This window comes from Entelurus aequoreus, linkage group LG04 (assembly GCF_033978785.1).
Source record: "Entelurus aequoreus isolate RoL-2023_Sb linkage group LG04, RoL_Eaeq_v1.1, whole genome shotgun sequence".
In the NCBI taxonomy this organism is placed as follows: Eukaryota; Metazoa; Chordata; class Actinopteri; order Syngnathiformes; family Syngnathidae; genus Entelurus; species Entelurus aequoreus.
The window spans coordinates 12,732,072-12,754,825 of record NC_084734.1 but is presented as its reverse complement, the minus strand read 5'-3'; the positions used below and the strand labels follow the sequence as shown (position 1 = coordinate 12,754,825).

General features: G+C 37.6%; 1 protein-coding gene across 2 annotated transcripts in view; it reads right to left on the bottom strand.

Moving 5' to 3' along the window:
* Positions 1 to 21,423, bottom strand: part of sesn4 (sestrin 4) — a 56,848-nt gene extending 35,425 nt beyond the window's left edge. For both annotated transcript variants that reach the window (XM_062044260.1, XM_062044261.1), the window contains exon 1: positions 21,218 to 21,423. In XM_062044260.1, the coding sequence (XP_061900244.1) occupies positions 21,218 to 21,268 (51 nt within the window). In that variant the 5' untranslated portion in view covers positions 21,269 to 21,423. The remainder of the gene's footprint in view (positions 1 to 21,217) is intronic.
* Positions 21,424 to 22,754: the final 1,331 nt, after the last annotated feature.

The following is a 22,754-nucleotide window of genomic DNA, read 5'->3' as shown; positions in this document are numbered from 1 at the left end:
CACACTTATAATGACAGAACACATATGTGAGTTGTCATGTGTTTCATTAAAATGACAATCAATTAGGGCTGGTTCGATATATGGAGTTTGTAAGATATATCGATATATTTTTAAACAGGATATGAATTAAGACAATATCGTAATATTGATATAATTTATTTCCCGTTAAAATGACCAAACGCCGCTTATTTGTTGTGTTCCTTGTTCTCCCCTGCATGGGCTACTAAACCCCTCCCCTTCCTCCTTCCACCATTGGCTGGTTGTTTACCGTGACGAGTCACGATTGGTTAGGGACGGGCCAATCAGAGGCCAGATGGGGCCGGTCATCGAACCAAAAGAAGGGAAATCACAAAGTGCCTGCCTGCAAATGTATTTTTAGGGACCGCAATGTCCCTTTGGGACAGAGGACCCTATTGTATTTGTAAAGTTTTATTATTTCTTTCTTTATTATTATACCGCAGCTTTGAGCTGTAATTTGACCCCCTTAACATGCTTCAAAACTCACCAAATTTGACACACACATCAGTACTGCCGAACAAAGCGGTTTAATCAAAAAACCAAAACTCAAAATTGCGCTCTAGCGCCCCCTAGGAAGAAAACACAGACAAAACTGCCTGTAACTCCCACTAGGAATGTCGTAGCGACATGAAACGAAAACCTCTATGTAGGTCTCACTTAGACCTAGATTTCATACAATGACATCCTTCAGCAAAAATCAACAGGAAGTTGGGAATTCCCCCTTAAAAACAAATGTTTTGTAAAAACGTCACTTTTGCCTCTTTGAGCTGTAATTTGACCCCCTTAACATGCTTCAAAATTCACCAAACTGGACACACACATCAGGACTGGCGAAAATTGTGATGTAATAAAAAAAGCAAACCCCAAAACTCAAAATTGCGCTCTAGGAATAAAACACAGACAAAACTGCTCCTAGGAATAAAACACAGACAAAACTGCCTGTAACTTCCAGTAGGAATGTCGTAGAGCAGGGGTCACCAACGTGGTGCCCGCGGGCACCAGGTAGCCCGTAAGGACCAGATGAGTAGCCCGCTGGCCTGTTCTAAAAATAGCTCAAATAGCAGCACTTACCAGTAAGCTGCCTCTATTTTTTAAATTGTATTTATTTACTAGCAAGCTGGTCTCGCTTTGCTCGACATTTTAAATTCTAAGAGAGACAAAACTCAAATAGAATTTGAAAATCCAAGAAAATATTTTAAAGACTTGATCTTCACTGACTGACAAAGATAACAGATTTGGTGTCCAGTTCAAAGTGTGACATGATTTATTTAAAAATTTGAGAGTTGACTTTTGTATTTTACATGAGTTATTATTTGTACAAACATGGTGCAAAGTAATTCATGATTTGTTAAAAAATGTTAGTGGCTAGCTAGTTAAAATGGGATATTGTGATTTCACAAGACTGTCTTAAAAGTGATCATTTGAAAATGTTCAATTTGAAAAATGTGCACTTAGAGAAAACATAAAAATAAAGTGTTGCATATTGATATTTATCTGTTTCTATATATATTTATTGTGACAAATCATTAAGATGATCAGTGTTTCCACAAATATAAATATAATTAATTATTAATAATAACATAGAGTTAAAGGTAAATTGAGCAAATTGGCTATTTCTGACAATTTATTTAAGTGTGTATCAAACTGGTAGCCCTTCGCATTAATCAGTACCCAAGAAGTAGCTCTTGGTTTCAAAAAGGTTGGTGACCCCTGTCGTAGAGACATGAAACAAAAACCTCTATGTAGGTCTTAGACCTACATTTCATATATTGACAACCCCCAGCAAAAATGTACAGGAAGTTTGCTATTCCCCCTTCAAAACAAAAGTTTTGTAAAAACCGGTCATCTTTTTTCAAACATTATCTCCTCTGAGCCCGTTTTTCGTGTCGGCTTCAAACTAGCACAGGAGATAGATTGAACCCTTCTGATTAAAAGTTGACGAAAGAGTTTTAATTACTGCTCCGGTTTGGATTTTATGTGCCGTCAAAGTCGGTCCCGTCCATCGCTGCTTGCAGCTTTAACTTTATCTGAGTTTGATACATTTTTGTATTATTTGCACAGTTATGTTAAGTATTTTAACCCTCGTGTAATGTTCATATTGTTGTTATTCAGCCAGCGTTTGTGGGTCTGATGGACCCGTTGCATTTTGTGGCTTTTAACTAGGGATGTCCGATAATGGCTTTTTGCCGATATCCGATATTCCGATATTGTCCAACTCTTTAATTACCGATACCGATATCAACCGATATATGTAGTTGTGGAATTAACACATTATTATGCCTAATTTGGACAACCATGTATGGTGAAGATAAGGTACTTTTTAAAAATAATAATAAAATAAGATAACTAAATTAAAAACATTTTCTTGAATAAAAAAGAAAGTAAAACAATATAAAAACAGTTACATAGAAACTAGTAATGAATGAAAATGAGTAAAATTAACTGTTAAAGGTTAGTACTATTAGTGGACCAGCAGCACGCACAATCATGTGTGCTTACGGACTGTATCCCTTGCAGACTGTATTGATATATATTGATATATAATGTAGGAACCAGAATATTGATAACAGAAAGAAATGGGGGGAAGGGACTTTTTTTGGGTTGGTGCACTAATTGTAAGTGTATCTTGTGTTTTTTATGTTGATTTAATTTAAAAAAAACAAAAAAAAACAACAACGATACAGATAATAAAAAAACAGATACCGATAATTTCCGATATTCCTTTTTAACGCATTTATCGGCCGATAATATCGGCAGGCCGATATTATCGGACATCCCTACTTTTAACGCCTCACAATCAAACACTTTTATGTTAAAATACTGAACAGATGTTTATTGGGATAAGGTAAGCGTCTGTTCAGTATTTTAACATAAAAGTGTTTGATTGTGAGGCATTAAAAGCCACAAAATACAACGGGTCCATCAGACCCACAAACGCTGGATGAGTAACAACAATATGAACGTTGCACGGAACATTTCTCTGCCAGTTTCTGCATCCCACAGGGATTCTTCTTTTGTGTTTCTGCACCTGCGTTTCCCACACAAGGTTGCAACATTGTTTGTCAACACTGTCTGCTCTCATTTTCTCGCACATTTGACCCTCTGATGTTCTGTATACCTACACTCTGTCCTCCTCCTGTCTAGGCCTGCTGTGTGTGTGTGTGTGTGTGTGTGTGTGTGTGTGTGTGTGTGTGTGTGTGTGTGTGTGTGTGTGTGTGCACAGAACATCAAATTCCTCATCATTTTTCTTTTAATATAAAATTAAAACGGGTCCCATAGACCCGAACACTAAACAAGGGTTAAGTAGAAAGAATATTTTTCTATTTCATTTATGTTATGTAATCCTTTGCTACTTAAAATTTTTATATCGGGATATATATCGAATATCGCTACTGTATTTTAATGTTGGTTAATGAAGAGGTACTTGAAGAGTAAAAGTTAAAAAAAAAAAAAGTTGGAGAACTACTGGCATAGGCAATTGTAGAATATCATGAGGTGATTATTAAGGCTGTGAATCTTTAGGCACCATGTGACTTGAATCGATTCTTCATAACCATTCGATTCAAAAACGATCCTCGATTAAAAATCAATACTTTTTTTTAAATTACATTGGGTGATAGTTCTATGATTAACTACATTCCCCCATTAAATAGACACATAGCTCTGATAAATGTATATATTACTTAAAAGAAACTTGGTTTTCTTGAATAAACTTTTACCCAAACATTTAATTAAGTCAAAAACAAATGAGGCAACAAGAGAAGTATTCAACACTTCTCTTTTTTAAAGTAAATGTGTACAGTAGATATGATCATCTACATCAACTATATGATATGATACAAAAACATTGTTTTAATAGATTAAAGAGTAGTTAATCAGGATTAATTTGGAAATAAAACATTTTTTGACACCCCTATTAATTATACATTAGTATTAGTGCTGTCAAGTGATATATATTTTCAAATCAGATGCATCAAACTTGAATTTTAATGAAACATCAGTGTTTCCCATAAACTGCCAAGATACCTGTGGCGGTGGGGGCGTGGCTATGGGCGTGGTCACCATGACATTATCGAGTAATTTGCATAATTTACTACAATGATATGATTTTCTCTAAAAAGGCTCAAAAAATGTATACTTACTTAATAATAACAGTTTTTTTTAAACGTCCATCCATCCATTTTTCAATATAATTACAACACTTTATGTACATATTTATATACAGATTTTAACAATAAGTTATTCACTAAAATATATTTATTAATTGTGGTTCTTACAAAAAATATCTTATAAAAATATAAAAGCTAAAATGTCTCTTAAAGCTCTGCCCCTTTAATTAGTGCATACTAAATAATTTAACTTTAGCCTACTACTACAACCATATTATTTACCAGCAACATAAAGTGAAACAGAGGCAGAGGTGTCCTGCCACAGTCAGTAACAAATAAACAGAAAACAGTAGTGGTGGTAGATAGACACAGAGCTTCATCAAACATCTGATCCACTGAACAAAGAGCTCCAAAAATCTTGATCCTACACTTCCCTTTTGTAAAGTAAATCTGAACAGCCAATATGGGCATCTACATCAACTATATGATTTGCCTGAGAAGCTGGACAGGACACCAAAAAAATTAAACATTTTTTTTGTGTGTGGCGGCCTTAATTCTTTCGTGGCGGGCCGCCACAAATAAATGAATGTGTGGGAAACACTGAACATTATTAATCACAAGTTATTACCAACATGCATGTTGTTTTTTTAAAAAAAAAGGCCCTTTAAAAGGCAGCCATTTCTGCGATGTGGCCCTCAATGAAAACAAGTCTGCACTAAGGATTGTAAAACAATATGTACTGCATGTATGCTTTTCAAAAGCATTCTGAGCACCAACCGACAGGGGGCGCCGCAAACTTTTAGGCGATATGTGCCACATGTTTTTCACCAGACTATAAATATATACAAACATCATGGGCGCCAGACGCGTTTGCCAAGTACGAAAACAAGATGACATTTTTGGAATGACAGAACCTGCTGTTCTAAATGTGTCCGCTGGATGTCGCCATAGCAATTCTGCTGTGAGAGCCACGTGACTTCAGAGGGGGCGGAGCTAAGATAGAGGCAACGCTTCCTTGTTTGGGCACTACGTACTTATTAGTGATCGTACACAAAATGTGGATTGTTACGTTCACGCCTTGTAGTCAAAGAAGTTGTTGGTGATGTCACCTGTGACGTTTATACCCAAATTAATGCTTTTGATAATCTGTACCTTCTGTGTTGTACTGAGGACTGGGGACACATTTTCGGGGCGCACATAAATATGCTGAAATAATATGTATCCCCTTCTGATTAATGAAATGATTTCAAGTTTTGTCGTAGATGATGCTACATATAAACCACATCATGTGTATCAGTTGAGGAAAACGAGTGAATAACATCCTGTAATTTGATTTTGATATTATTTAAAAATGAACGTAATTAAAGTATAAATGAAGATAGAATACTATTAACTGCAACATGTAAGTGAGAACAAAAATACATTATGATTTGTACATTTTCAGAATGTTCCTGGTAGGGTTGTACGGTATACCGGTACTAGTATAGTACCGCGACACTAATGAATCATATTCGGTACTATACCGCCTCTAAAAAGTACCGGTTACCCCCCCCGCACCATATTTTTTAACGGGCATGACGGCGCATCATCGTGACATTGCTGGTTTTGCGAGCAGTGGAGCGTGTTCGGCAGCGCGCACACACGGAGTACTTACAAGCAGACACAGTGTGTAGACAGAAAAGAGAGAACGGACGCATTTCGGTGTAAAAAGTCAAGATAAAGGTGAAGTCATAACACTGAAACACCCTCAGGAAGAGGTGCTTTAATTAAGACATGGCTAAAGTAAGTTTTTTTTACAAGTAGCATTATCACTGGAGGAAGAGGCATAGCTAAACATGCTTCGCTAGACGGTAGGTCTTTATTGTCTTTGTTTTCAGCACGCTGATGGGTCGCCACAAGGTCACTACACACCGTAGTTCACCGGCGTCACAATGTAAACAAACGCCATGGGTGGATCTACACCTGACATCCACTGCAATGATACCAAGTACAGGAGCGTATTTAGTCGATACTACTATGATAAGAAAATATTTTTTTGTTTAAAAAAATGTACATTATGTTTATAAAGTCAGGAAATACATACCCTGGACACATGAGGACTTGAATTATGACCATTGTAATGATCCTGCAATTACTTGGTATCGGATCGATACCTATGTGTGTGGTATCATCCAAAACTAATGTAAAGTATCAAAAAAGAGAAGAATAAGTGATTATTACATTTTAACAGAAGTGTAGATAGAACATGTTAAAACAGAAAATAAGCAGATATTAACAGTAAATGAACAAGTGGATTAATAATCCATTTTTACAGTTTGTCCCTCATAATGTGTACAAAATAATAGATAGATAAATGACACAATATGTTACTGCATACGTCAGCAGACTAATTAGGAGTCTTTGTTTGTTTACTTACTACTAAAAGACAAGTTGTCTAGTATGTTTACTATTTTATTTAAGGACTAAATTACAATAATAAACATATGTTTCATGTACACTAACATTTTTTTTGTTCAAATAAAGACAATATCGCCATTTTTTGTGGTCCCCTTTATTTAGAAAAATATCTACTTGGTATCGCATCGATACCTATATGTGTGGTATCATCCAAAACTAATGTAAAGTATCAAAGAAGAGAAGAATAAGTGATTATTACATTTTAACAGAAGTGTAGATAGAATATCTTAAAACAGAAAATAAGCAGATATTAACAGTTAATGAACAAGTGGATTAATAATCAATTTTTACAGTTTGTCCCTCTTAATGTGTACAAAATAATAGGTAGATAAATGACACAATATGTTACTGCATACGTCAGCAGACTAATTAGGAGTCTTTGTTTGTTTACTTACTACTAAAAGACAAGTTGTCTAGTATGTTCACTATTTTTTTTAAGGACTAAATTACAATAATAAACATGTTTCATGTACCATAACATTTTTTGTTCAAATAAAGACAATATCGCCATTTTTTGTGGTCCCCTTTATTTAGAAAAGTATCTAACTACTTGGTATCGCATTGATACTTATATGTGTGGTATCATCCAAAACTGATGTAAAGTATCAAAGAAGAGAAGAATAAGTGATTATTACATTTTAACAGAAGTGTAGATAGAACATGTTCAAACAGAAAATAAGCAGATATTAACAGTTAATGAACAAGTGGATTAATAATCCATTTTTACAGTTTGTCCCTCATAATGTGTACAAAATAATAGGTAGATAAATGACACAATATGTTACTGCATACGTCAGCAGACTAATTAGGAGTCTATGTTTGTTTACTTACTACTAAAAGACAAGTTGTCTAGTATGTTCACTATTTTATTTAAGGACTAAATTACAATAATAAACATATGTTTCATGTACACTAACATTTTTTTTGTTCAAATAAAGACAATATCGCCATTTTTTGTGGTCCCCTTTATTTAGAAATGTATCTACTTGGTATCGCATCGATACCTAAATGTGTGGTATCATCCAAAACTAATGTAAAGTATCAAAGAAGAGAAGAATAAGTGATTATTACATTTTAACAGAAGTGTAGATGGAACATGTTAAAACAGAAAATAAGCAGATATTAACAGTAAATGAACAAGTGGATTAATAATCCTTTTTTACAGTTTGTCCTTCATAATGTAGACAAAATAATAGGTACATAAATGACAAAATATGTTACTGCATACGTCAGCAGACTAATTAGGAGTCTTTGTTTGTTTACTTACTACTAAAAGACAAGTTGTCTAGTATGTTCACTATTTTATTTAAGGACTAAATTACAATAATAAACATATGTTTCATGTACCCTAACATTTTTTTTGTTGAAATAAAGGCAATAATGACATTTTTTGTGGACCCCTTTATTTAGAAATACATTTTGGTACCGGTACCAACCCTAGTCCTTGGTCTATTTTTCAACAAACAAATCTGAAGTTGTCTTTATTTTTCAGTGATAACGCCATGATTTTACCAATCCGACCCACTTGGGAATGGATTTTTCTCCGTTGAGCTTAAAATAAGTTTGCCGTATATGAAAGAATGACTGCGCCAGTGCCTAGTGGTTCGAGGGCCCGCCCTGAGATGGGTAGGTTGTGAGTTCAAACCCCGGCCGAGTCATACCAAAGACTATAAAAATGGGAGCCATTACCTCCCTGCTTGGCACTCAGCATCAAGGGTTGGAATTGGGGGTTAAATCACCAAAAATGATTCCCGGGCGCAGCCACCGCTGCTGCTCACTGCTCCCCTCACCTCCCAGGGGGTGAACAAGGGGATGGGTCAAATGCAAAGGACACATTTCACCACACCTAGTGTGTGTGTGACAATCAATGGTACTTTTTTAACTTAACTTAGCCTGCAACCAACAACAAAGCATGACTAGCAGTATTGTGAGAAATAATCAGTTCCGTCATTACAAGCATTTTGGGAGAAAGCGAAGAAGAAATGTGTCACTTCATGACTCAACAAGCATGTCAGAACAAGTCTGACTGAAAAGGGAACCGAGGTTGACGCCGTGGTTAAGGATTCAGTTTCATATAGGTTTCGTACGAAAGCAAAAGAGACAAAGCCACTTACTCTTTTCTTTAAATGTGTGTGCAATATTAAGAGTTGGAGCAATAATAAAATAGCAACTTAAGTCAATAACGTCATGGAGTTATGTATTGAAGAAGAAATCAATGCATGTGATGAATATAGCGGCCGGGGGATGGGGTGGCATTGCTTCATGTGTCTGCCTAAAAACAAACAAAAGGTGCAAAACAGCAGCAGCATTCTTGATAAGGAGAGACTCCTTATTGTCCACCCACAGGAGGAAAAAAAACACCCGCATGAAAAGGAGAGAAAAAAAACTGCAGCACGTGTGGGCGGCGAGAGGAATAAATGATGATTTAGGAGGCGATGAGCGCCATTATGAAGCATGTTTTTGTTCTGTGCTGTAAACAGTCTGATGGCGGGCATGACTAGCAGCAACATAAACACTAGTCTTCAAGCCAGAGAGGAACAAAGGATTAATGTTAATACAAATAAATGGGGGGGGGGGGGGGGTGAATTTGTGGTCATGTTGCAGATGCAGAAACATTTGCAAAAAGGCTGCACCGTCATTTGGCAGTCAAACTACGAACAAAAGAATCGACAATAGAGAGGTTTTTTTGCTTGTTTTTTTGCACATCTGTAAAATAACAGGTCATCCATCGTATATCCAGACTACAGATGGCCATTGTGATGATTTAGTTGATAAGTAGATGATCAAAATAGCTGTTAATCATCAGTGTACTTCTTGACGGCAAAATGCAGAGGCACCCCTTTTTTGTTAATGTTACTATAAAGGTGTGCAGAAAAAACATTTCCCAAGTAGTTTAAACAATTTTTCAATACAAAACACAAAAACATTGATAGTGTTCTGTAGTTTTTTTAAGAATGTATTTCTATTTTATTATTATACATACATTATTTTTTAAATTCATTTTCAAGGCCATCTCCGCACTTGTTGTGCATTTACATCATTAAGACACCCTAGTTGATTAATATATCGTAAAAACATACATTAATCAAGAGTGCACTACCTGGCAGCAACCAGCAGAGGCGCCGTTGTTTGTTAATATTACTATAAAGGTGTGGGGGGAAAAAATCCCAAGTAGTTTAAACACTTTTTCTATATCTAAAAAATAAGCATTGATATGTTCTCTAGTATAGTCTGATTTTTTTAGAATGTATTTTAATTATATTTTTTATTTTATTAAATATTAACTATGTAAAAAAAACACACAAAAAAAACCATTGATATCGTTCTCTAGTATAGTCCGATTTTTTTAAGAATGTATTTTTTTTGCACCTATTGTATTTTAATTATATTTTTTATTTTATTATTATACATATAAATATTTTTTTAAATACATTTTCAAGGCCATCTCCGCACTTGTGCATTTACATAATTAAGACACCATAGTTGATCAATATATTATAAAAACAAATATTAATCAAGAGAGCACTACTTGGCAGCAACCAGCAGAGGCGCTGTTTTTTGTTAATGTTACTATAAAGGTGTGAAAAAAACCCATTTCCCAAGTAGTTTAAACTATTTTTCGATATCTAAAAAATAAACATTGATCATGTTCTCTAGTATAGTCTGACTTTTTAAGAATGTATTTTTTTTCCAATTACTATTTTTTATTTATATTTCAATTTTATTATTATACATATGTATTATTTTTTAAATACATTTTCAATCTCCGCACTTGTTGTGCATTTACATAATTAAGACACCATAGTCGATTAATGTGTCGTAAAAACAAATATTAATCAAGAGTGCACTACTTGGCAGCAACCAGCAGAGGCGCCATTTTTTGTTAATATTACTATAAAAGGTGTAAAAAAAAAAAAGATTCCCAAGTAGTTTAAAATTATTTTTTGATATAATATGAACTATGTAAAAAAATAACAAAAAAAACATTAATATCGTTCTCTAGTATAGTCAGATTTTTTTAAGAATGTATTTTTTTGCACTTATTGTATTTTAATTATATTTTTTATTTTATTATTATACATATATATATTATTTTTTGAATACATTTTCAAAGCCATCTCTGCACTTGTTGTGCATTTACACAATTAAGACACCATAGTCGATTAATATGTTGTAAAAACAAATATTAATCAAGAGTGCACTACTTGGCAGCAACCAGCAGAGGCGCCATTTTTTGTTAATGTTACTATAAAAGGTGTGAAAAAAAAAAACATTTCCCAAGTAGTTTTTTAAACTATTTTTTGATATAATATGAACTATGTAAAAAAAACAAAAAAAACATTGATATCGTTCTATAGTATAGTCAGATTTTTTTAAGAATGTATTTTTTGCACTTATTGTATTTTAATTATATTTTTTGTTTTATTATTATACATATATATATTATTTTTTAAAATACATTTTCAAGGCCATCTCTGCACTTGTTGTGCATTTACAAGTCATATCTAACAATTGTGACAACGACTTTTTACTGTCAACTGAGTTTCGTTTTTTTAATTATTTCTGCTGGTGGTGTGCCTCCGCATGTTTTCTACGTAAAAAATGTGCCTTGGCTCAAAAAAGGTTGAAAAACACTGCCCTACGGAAGATGAAAACATTTCACGCATAGAAAATGAAAACAATGAAAAAGGTGCGGGGCCGTTTCCTTCCCGCTAGAACCTATTTCTGTGCGACGAGGGAAGTGCATTATAGCCCGTTAGTTGATTAACTGATCATTAAAAAGCCTGGCTGGTATGGCCATTTTGCTGCTTGGTCTGGTTCTGCGTGAAAAGCACAAGTGGATACGTGCCAGTCACGGCTTTCATGTGCCAATTTTGAGGAATTTCCGTGCAAAAGAGGCTAAAATTGTTAAGGGTGCTACACAATGAAAACATTGAGTAGCACAGAAAAAAATGGTAGCATAGAAAACAACTAGGAACAATATGAAATGTCCTAAATAACACAATTGTACTATTACCGTATTTGTCGGACTATAAGTCGCAGTTTTTTTTCATAGTTTGGCCGGGGGTGCGACTTATACTCAGGAGCGACTTATGTGTGAAATTAACACATTACCGTAAAATATCAAATAATATTATTTAGCTCATTCACGTAAGAGACTAGACGTATAAGATTTCATGGGATTTAGCCATTAGGAGTGACAGATTGTTTGGTAAACGTATAGCATGTTCTATATGTTATAGTTATTTGAATGACTCTTACCATAATATGTTACGTTAACATACCAGGCACGTTCTCAGTTGGTTATTTATGCCTCATATAACGTACACTTATTCAGCCTGTTGTTCACTATTCTTGATTTATTTTAAATTGCCTTTCAAATGTCTATTCTTGGTGTTGGCTTTTATCAAATACATTTCCCCCAAAAATGTGACATACTCCAGTGCGACTTATATATGTTTTTTTCCTTCTTTATTATGCATTTTCGGCCGGAGCGACTTATACACCGAAAAATACGGTAATATACATTTTTTTTAAACGAAAAAAAGATTTTGTGATGCTAAAAAATAGCGATGTAATCATAGTAGTATCGACTAGATACGCTCTTGTACTTGGTATCATTACAGTGGATGTCAGGTGTAGATCCACCCATGGCGTTTGTTTACATTGTGACGCCGGTGAGCTATTGTATCCTCCTACGGCAGACCTGCGTGAGGCCAATCATAAATTACAAAATACATTTTAAAAAGCATCTATGTCGAGTGTGCAATACAACTGTGCTGCTTTTGTTTTGAAAAGCGTTATTTGTATTACTTCCGTGTGGACGTATGCGCGTGCGTGATTGTGAGTGCATGTGAACAGCTGCAATCACAAATGACAAAATAAAGTTGAAAAAACATCTACGTCGTGCGCGCAATACAACTGTGCTGCTTTTATTTTGAAAAGTGTTATTTATGGGCGTGTGTCCGTGTGTAACCTGTAAGTGAAGGTGCACAGCGACAAGTGATGCACGGTTTACACCCGAGACGCTAAAAAGAGAAAAGTTGATGGCGTGTTTCCAACAATACATGGACTGCCAAGCAATGTTCCCTCTAAGGTGCACGCCTGCGCAATTGCGCACTGCTCAAGCGTCCTCTGCGCACAGCAAATATATGCCGCGCACCAAATCAAATCCCACCTGAATTCTAAACAAAATAAACACATTTATTCTGTGTAATTTTGCAATGCAACTTTGAGTGACAGTGACAACAAGCGGCCCTAAGGGTGTTCGTCAACACCGTTCAATTGAACACCGTTCAATTATTGTAACGTCTATCGAGATGCTTCGAGGACAGGAATTATATCGATCACTTTATTGAGCAAAACTGTTTATATTCGGCCATAACCACACCAAAAACATGAGTAAAACAATTCTATCTCGAAAAACTAGTCATTTTCTGCCGTACAAACCAGGCCAAAACCAACTTGTCATCTGTCACCAACACGCATACCACTAAACCACTGGTGCGTTTATGGCCACACAAAAAGTCGGACAACTCAAACACCACACAAAGTTACACTATGACTCCTCAGTCATACGTGTGCTTATTTTACTGTCATTTATTATTAATGGTAATTTATTGATATTAATCATGGAATGCTGTTACTAGAGAAAGTTACAGGAATGCACACTTCATCCTATGCTTACATTTCATTGTGCAACATGGGGATGTTTAAGGGGAACTAAATGTGATCTCTGAAATGGGTACAAATGATTTCCAAAGCAGTGCTTTTTGTATAAAGTTAAGTTAGGTTAAATGAAAGTATTATTATTTATCTTACAGTATATATAAAAAATAATATTGAGCAAAATTTAATTGAAATATTGTCAATGTGGCCCTCCAGCAGTGCTCGGGTTGCTCATGCGGCCCCCGGTAAAAAATGAATTGCCCACCCCTGGCCTACGGTGTGTAGTGAAGCATGTTTAGCTAGTCCTCGTCCTCCAGTGATAATGCTCCTTGTAAGAAACATACTTTATTTGTCGCCATGGAGGCCAGGATTAGTGATTAAGAAGTAGCTAAAACACTGTGGATGGATGTTAGCGGCTAGCTAGCTAGCCATGTCTTAAAGCACCTCTTCCTGAGGGTGTTTCAGTGTTATAACTTCACCTTTATCTTTACTTTTTACACCAAAATGCGTCCATTCTCCCTTTTCCGACTACACACTGGGTCTGCTTGTAAGTACTCTGTGTGTGTGCGCTGCCAAACATGCTCCTCTGCGCTTAAAAAAACAGCAATGACAACATGACGACGGGGGTTTGGATGACCGGTACTTTTTAGAGGCGGTATAGTACCGAATATGATTCATTAGTGTCGTGGTACTATACTAGTACCGGTATACCGTACAACCCTACTGCAATGTAATGCGATAAAGGACTTTTGTTGAACGATTCCCCTTAAATGTGAAGCTATTATGTATTGTATTGAAATCCCCACTTGTGGTCAGACTGTGGAAGATACAAACATCTTGTGAGTGGAAAACAATGCACAAAAAAATAAATAAAAATGTGCCCCATGATTTGCCGGTCAAAAACAAATCCCCACATGGAGTGGCTGTTTGCTTATTGACCAGGAAGCCGGGCTTGAGGCGGCATGAAAAACAGGAGCGACGTCACTGAAAGGTAAAAGGAGACAAAGAGCAGGACTATGGATGAAGCGTTAAAAAACGACGCTGAAGGTAAATGTGTCAGCGTGACATGTGTGGGTCTTTTTGTGGGTCATGTGTTGCTGCTGCAGATAGATGAGAAGGACATTCAATCTGCATTCCAATTACTTCCATCCAGGAATACTCTACTAGCCCACTCCCAAAAAAAAAAAATCCCCGGAAGCAAGCAAGAGGCAGGCAAGGCTGATTTTGGCTCTGCAACCTGAACTGAGGGAGCAGCAAGAGGAGAAGAAGGGGTGCAGACTGAACACCAGCAAGACAAACACAACTCTGTGCTGCAGGCTGGGAAAACACAACTTGCACAGGATGACTGATTTCACCTTTTAGGGGACATAAACATGACTTTCACTTCTACATTTTGGCTTTGGCGCAAACATTCCACATGCCTTTGCAAAAGAAACACTGCCAAGTTTGTCCCGATTCAAGACAAACAAAATCAAAACAATCAGCTGTTGCTCTCTGTCCCTTTTGCTCGCACTGAGCTGGGGGGGGGGGGGGAGCATTTGTCTATGCCAGGGGTCCCCAAACTTTTTTTGATTCGGGGGCCGCATCGGGTCAAAAAAAAATTGGATTGACCGGACTGTCCATCACATGGACAAAGATAAGACCTTCTGGGGGGGGGAAGTTTTGTGATCAGATAAAACAAAAATGGAGCAGTTTGGCCACAGTACCCAGCAATATGTTTGGAGGAGAAAAGGTGAGGCCTTTAATCCCAGGAACACCATGTCTACCGTCAAGCATGGTGGTGGTAGTATTATGCTCTGGGCCCAGTGTTTCCCATAAATTGCCAAGATACCTGTGGCGGTGGGGGCGTGGCTATAGGCGTGGTCACCATGACATCATCGAGTAATTTGCATAATTTACTACAATGATATGATTTTCTCTAAAAAGGCTCAAAAAATGTATACTTACTAATTAATAATAAGTTTTTTTTAAACGTCCATCCATTCATTTTACAATATAACACTTTATGTACATATTTATATACAGATTTGAACAATAAGTTATTCACTGAAATATATTTATTAATTGTGGTTCTTACAAAAAATATATCTTATAAAAATATAAAAGCTAAAATGTCTCTTAAAGCACTGCCCCTTTAATGAGTGCATACTAAATAATTTAACTTTAGCCTACTACTACAACCATATTATTTACCAGCAACATAAAGTGAAACAGAGGCAGAGGTGTCCTGCCACAGTCAGTAACAAATAAACAGAGAACAGTAGTGGTGGTAGATAGACACAAAGCTTCATCAAACATCTGATCCACTGAACAAAGAGCTCCAAAAATCTTGATCCTACACTTCTCTTTTGTAAAGTAAATCTGAACAGTCGATATTGGCATCTACATCAACTATATGATTTGCCTGAGAAGCTGGACAGGACAACCAAAAAATAAAAAATAAAATAAAATAAAAATTAAAAAAATAAAAATCTATTTGTGGCGGCCTTAATTCTTTTGTGGCGGGCCGCCACAAATAAATGAATGTGTGGGAAACACTGGGGCCTGTTTTGCTGCCAATGGAACTGGTGCTTTACAGAGAGTAAATGGGACAATGACCTCCAAATTCTCCAGGAGTTACACAAACCACGTTAAACCCAGATTCCGATCTAACAAAGGTCTAAACTCATTCTCCTTTTATGCCACATCAATATGGAATACACTCCCAACAGGTGTAAAAGTAAGTGCATCTCTATCCTCCTTCAAAACCGCACTAAAACAACACCTCCAGGCAAATTCAACCCTTGACTAACACCCTCCCCCTTCCACATCCCACCTCCCCGGATTGTAAATAACCAAATGTATTTCTAATGTATATACTTGTTCTTATGCTTTCTGAACTCACTATGTTCTCTGCTCGCTGTACATATCCTACCAAGTCAGACCTACACTGTTTCAATGTCCATTTCTCTGATGATGCAATTGTTGATGACTGAAGTGTGCTGTTATCATCCCACACCCCGGATTGTAAATAATGTAAATAATTCAATGTTTATACTCTGATGATTAACTTGTGTGATGACTGTATTATGATGATAGTATATATTTGTACCATGAATTGATTAACGCGGACCCCGACTTAAACAAGTTGAAAAAGTTATTCGGGTGTTACCATTTAGTGGTCAATTGTACGGAATATGTACTAAACTGTGCAATCTACTGATAAAAGTTTCAATCAATCAAAAAACAAGCTAAAATCATCAGCCCAGAGGTTGGGTCTTGGGCACAGTTGGGTGTTCCAACAGGACAATGACTCCAAACACACGTCTAAAGTGGTAAAGGAATGGCTAAATCAGGCTAGGATGAAGGTTTTAGAATGGCCTTCCCAAAGTCCTGACTTAAAACGTGTGGACAATGCTGAAGAAACAAGTCCATGTCAGAAAAGAGGGAGGAGTATATTTATAGCTAAAATTCACTGAAATTAAAATATTTCTTATATTTATTTATATATATATATATTAGGGCTGCAACCAACGATTAATTTGATAATCGATTAATCTGTTGATTATTACTTCAATTAATAATCGGACATTTCTATCCTTTCCAGTATTTTATTGGGGAAAAAAAGCATACTGGCACCTTACTTATTTTGATTATTGTTTCTCAGCTGTTTGTACATGTTGCAGTTTATAAAAAATTTAAATTAAAAAAAAAATTAAAATAAAAATATTTAAAAAATAATAATTGCCTCTGCGCATGCACAAGCATAGATCCAACGAATCGATGACTAAATTAATCCCCAACTATTTTTATAACCGATTTTAATCGATTAGTTGTTGCAGCCCTAATATATATATATATATATATATATATATATATATATATAGTACAGTAAACAGTAATGAAAACACAGTTGTTCTACTAACTGTACTGTACTTGCTGCTGGCTTAAAAAAAAATAACACCTTTCACTATTTGAGTAGCTTTAGTTCTGCCATTTGAGTACAGGCGAGCGATCTCTGAATCCGGGAACATATCCTTCACGGATTTGTTGAAAACATCCGCAAATGAGAACGGGATGTTGCTTGCAAGGTGGCCCATAATACTGCGTTGCCGCCGCCTTGTGCTTCTCTGACCGTTCATGAGTGACTGTATCCATTCGGCCACCGTGTTATGGGTTATAGATAAACTTATGGATAACGGAGACATATATAATAGTCTCCTTTTCAGGTGAGAGGACGCTAAACGCAGCGCCTTTAAGGCACGCCCCCAATATTGTTTGTCTGGCTGGAAATTGCCGTAGTTTTGAAGCAATGCATGATGGGAATCCGGATGTTGTGTGTCAGTGTGTTAATGTGCCGGCTGGAATAAACAGACGGTGAGAAATAGCTCCGTGCCTGACTACTTTATGGGTTATAGATAAACCTAAGGATAACGGAGACATATATAATAGTCTCCTTTTCAGGTGAAAGACGACGCTAAAGGCAGTGCCTTTAAGGCACGCCCCCAATATAGTTGTCCGGCTGGAAATCGGGAGATTTTCGGGAGAGTGGTTGTCCCGGGGGGATGCACTGAAATTCGGGAGTCTACCGGAAAATTCGGGAGGGTTGGCAAGTATGCTGCCTCTTGGCCAGGACTCCCTTGAAAAAAGAGGTTTTCCCCCTCTCAATGGGATTTTTTTTCCCAGGTTAAATAACAAACAAACAAAAAAAAACAGCACAGCAACGCTATATTTTTCAATGCTGGTCCTCCCTGTGAGTCTGCAGTAAGGGTGTGGGAAAAAAATCGATTCGTATTCGAATCGCGATTCTCATTTTTAAAAAATCTTTTTAATTTATTTTTTAAATTAATCAATCCAACAAAACAACACACGGCAATACCATAACAATGCAATCCAATTCCAAAACCAAACCCGACCCAGCAACACTCAGAACTGCCATAAACAGAGCAATTGAGGAGACACAAACACGACACAGAACAAACCAAAAGTAGTGAAACAAAAATGAATATTATCAACAACAGTATCAATATTAGTTACAATTTCAACATAGCAGTGATTAAAAATCCCTCATTGACATTATCATTAGACATTTATAAAATAAAATAAAAATGAACAATAGTGTCACAGTGGCTTACACTTGCATCGCATCTCATAAGCTTGACAACACACTGTGTCCAATATTTTCACAAAGATAAAATACTGTATATTACCAAATAGTAGCCCGGGCGTTTATTTCACAAAATGGGGTCAGACCCCGGGCGGCTATTAGGACATGGGCGGTTATTTGCACAAGGCTTTTATTTATTTTTGCACCAGCCTGCACCAGGCCATTATTTGGTTACAATGGTTACTGACCAGTATTTTTTTTTCGTACAAAAAACTTTAAATGTAAAAGCTATTGTAAACATACAAACAAAAAAACAATAGACCAACATGAGGTAGGCTATCAAAAGACAAGAGATCAACAAGGCCTCAACATGGCAGTAGTGCAACAATTGTCAAATAGAATACCAATACTAAAATAAATAAACTTTTTAAATAAAGCAGCCTACCGGGAAAAATTAAATTATGGTACCTAGTACTCAAGTATAAAACCCACCATCAAAACAGAACAATAATTCTGTCACTTAAATAAAATAAAGGCTACAGTACTCCAAGTTTTAAATAAAGCAGCATACAGGAAAAATAAAATTATGGTACCAAGTACTCTATAAAACCATCAAAACAATAATACTGCAGCAAACGCAACCCCAGTAGTATTTTCATCTAAATTATGCAAATAACAGCCCATGGGCGGCTATTTGGACATAGGCGGTTATTAGGAAGAGGCTGTTAATTCACAAAATGGGGTCAGACCCCGGGCGGCTATTAGGACATGGGCGTTTATTTGGTAATATACGGTAAGTCATATTTTTGGTTCATTTAATAGTTAAAACAAATTTACATTAAATTAGCCCTAGTGTGTGAATGTTGTCTGTCTATCCGTGTTGGCCCTGTGATGAGGTGGCGACTTGTCCAGGGTGTACCCCGCCTGCCGCCCGATTGTAGCTGAGATAGGCTCCGGCGCCCCCCGCGACCCCAAAGGGAATAAGCGGTAGAAAATGGATGGATGGCAATCAGTTGATAAAACATTGACAAACATCTACTACTCTGCTTGCATGGCAGCAGACTGGGGTAGATCCTGCTGAAATCCTATGTATTGAATGGATAGAGAATCCTTTTGAATCGGGAAAAAAATCGTTTTTGAATCGAGAATCGTGTTGAATTGAAAAAAAAAAAATCGATTTTGAATTGAGCGTTTTCTATTCGGGCTCCAATACTATGGAATGCCCCCCCGGTAAAAGTTAGAGATGCTACCTCAGTAGAAGCATTTAAGTCCCATCTTAAAACTCATTTGTATACTCTAGCCTTTAAATAGACTCCCTTTTTAGACCAGTTGATCTGCCGTTTCTTTTCTTTTCTCCTCCCCTCTCCCTTATGGAGGGGGAGTTGCACAGGTCCGGTGGCCACGGATGAAGTGCTGGTTGTCCAGAGTCGGGACCCGGGGTGGACCGCTAGCCTGTGCATCGGTTGGGGACATCTCTACGCTGCTGACCCGTCTCCGCTCGGGATGGTTCCTGCTGGCCCCACTATGGACTGGACTTTCGCTGATGTGTTGGATCCGCTGTGGACTGGACTTTCACAATATTATGTCAGACCCACTCGACATCCATTGCTTTCGGTCTCCCCTAGAGGGGGGGGGGGGGGGGTTACCCACATATGCGGTCCTCTCCAAGGTTTCTCATAGTCATTCACATTGACGTCCCACTGGGGTGAGTTTTCCTTGCCCGTATGTGGGCTCTGTACCGAGGATGTTGTTGTGGCTTGTACAGCCCTTTGACACTTGTGATTTAGGGCTATATAAATAAACATTGATTGATTTGAATCGAATCGTGACCCCAAGAATCGATATTGAATCGAATGGTGGGACACCCAAAGATTCACAGCCCTAGTAAACTGGCTTTGAGACACTTGTGATTTAGGGCTATATAAATAAACATTGATTGATTGAATCGTGACCCCAAGAATCGATATTGAATCGAATGGTGGGACACCCAAAGATTCACAGCCCTAGTAAACTGGGAGCATTTGAAGGAGCCTCAGTTATCTGTAAGTGTTTGACTTGATGTCCATCCCGTCATTTTATGTGTAACTCTGCTGCCTCTTGGCCAGGACTCCCTTGAAAAATAGAGGTTTTTCCCCTCTCAATGGGATTTTTTTTCCCTGGTTAAATAACAACAATAAACCCCAGCAGAGTGATGCTATATTTTTCAATGCTGGTCCTCCCTGTGAGTCTGCAGCAAACACCTCAGAGGACTCCTGGAGACGGCGCCCCCTCTCGGCTGCCCAGCGAACAGCAGCGGCGAGAGGAGAAAAACAAGTTTGATTGGCAGTCCAGTTCAGCTCGCAGGAATCAGAAGGAAAAAAAAAGGCTTAGCAAAACAAACCGCTCGACATGTAGACGCTATGAAAACAACAATGTTGTGTTGATGTTGATGTGGGCAAGCTGCATTTCTTCACTTCACACTTTTTTAGCCCGAATCCTCGCCTGGTGACGTCATCGCCCATCTACCGCACATCTAATGTTGATGATTTTCTAACATGTTTAGACTATTCAACACTTTGTTTTTTTAAGTATTCATGACGATTATAGGGAGGGAGGAGGAAAAAAAAATCAAGGCTTTAAAGCAAGTTCTCATAAAAGTTACTTTTGATAGTCTATTTCTGTCCGAATGTAACAAAAATAGCCATGTTAGCAAAGTTAGCAAGTGCGATATGAAGTTTGGCTAGCTTCATTTGAACTAGTTTAAAATTGACAACGTAAGTGTAAGAAAGGTCAAATATAAATGTACGAGGTCGTTTAATGAATGTTTAAGAGGAATGTCCCCCCTTTGTGAAATGAATGAAGTCCGTTATTTAGTTAGCCTAGCTCGGCGGCGACCTACCTGGCATTGGCTTCTGAGCGGGTACTCCATCTTATTCGCACAGATGATCATTTTCCAGCCAGTGTGCGCTTGACGGGGACGTGGACGCGGCGGCGGTGCTTTTCTCCCGGGACAGGGCGAACAAAAGGCAGCCGGTGGAGACGAGCGGGAGGCCGTCCGCCGCTGGAGCGAGACTGCCTCGCAAGTGGCGGAGGAATCTTCCACCACGATAGCTGACAACTCCGGTAACAGCGCGGACCAATCAGAGCGCGGAGGGGGGCGGGGCTTGGCCGACATCGGAAGTACGAGAAGGGGGGAGGCGGGGATTGGGTGACGCAGGGCGGAAGTGTGAAATAAACCTCTGCAAACAAGTGCAGTGGGGAAACACAAAGGAGCTGGTGTGTAAATATATATTTATTTTATTTACTTATTGTCTTCGAACATGATACATAGCACACATTTTAAAACATGTAAATACAATTGAATCAAATTAAGCAACAACAAACAAAAAAACATGAATAAATGAACCATTTCCAACCAGAGGAAACTTCAAGCCCTCCTACTTTTTACTTTATTTTGTGTATAATAAATTGTAGAAAATGACGCATGCAATGGTTACGAATTAATGGTACCTCAACAAAGCCAAAAATGAAACTAATGTGAGTTTATATTATAGTTTTTTCCATTTTGTATTAATTCTTCTTAAAATCATCTTTAAAATTGACAGACATCGTTTTATTCCATCGCTTAAGTCGGGGGGTCTTCAATGTTGTCCAGGCCAAGGACTCCCGACTTATATACCTTGTAAGAAGTTGTATATTAAAATGCTCATTAAGGCGCTTTGTTATTGTGCAATACTAAGATATTAAAATAATAGCAGTGGGGCCGTTAGTAGCTAGTCTAATCACTAGCCCACAAATTGCTAGCTGGCAACGAGTCCCCAAATCGCTAGCTAGCAACTACAGTGATAATCGCTAGCTGGCAACGAGACCCCAAATCCCTAGCTAGCAACTACAGTGCTAATCGCTAGCTGGCAACAAGTCCCCAAATCGCTAGCTAGCAACTACAGTGCTAATCGCTAGCTGGCAACTAGTTGCCAAATCACAAGCTGGCAACTAGAGCACTATTCACTCCCTGGCAACGGGTGTGCTAATCTTTAGCCTACATCTAGAGTGCTAATCGCTAGCTTGCAACTAGTTCCCAAATCACAAGCTGGCAACTAGAGTGCTAATTACTCCCTGGCAACTGGTGCACTAATCATTAGCTGACAACTACAGTGCTAATCCCTATCTGACAACCAGAATGTTAATCACTAGCTGGCAACTAGGGTGCTAATCGCTAGCTGGCAACGAGTCCCCAAATTGCTAGCTAGCAACTACAGTGCTAATCGCTAGCTGGCAACTAGTTCCCAAATCACAAGCTGGCAACTAGAGCGCTAATCACTCCCTGGCAACGGGTGTGCTAATCTTTAGCCTACATATAGAGTGCTAATCGCTGGCTGGCAACTAGTTCCCAAATCACTAGCTGGCAACTAGAGTGCTAATTACTCCCTGGCAAC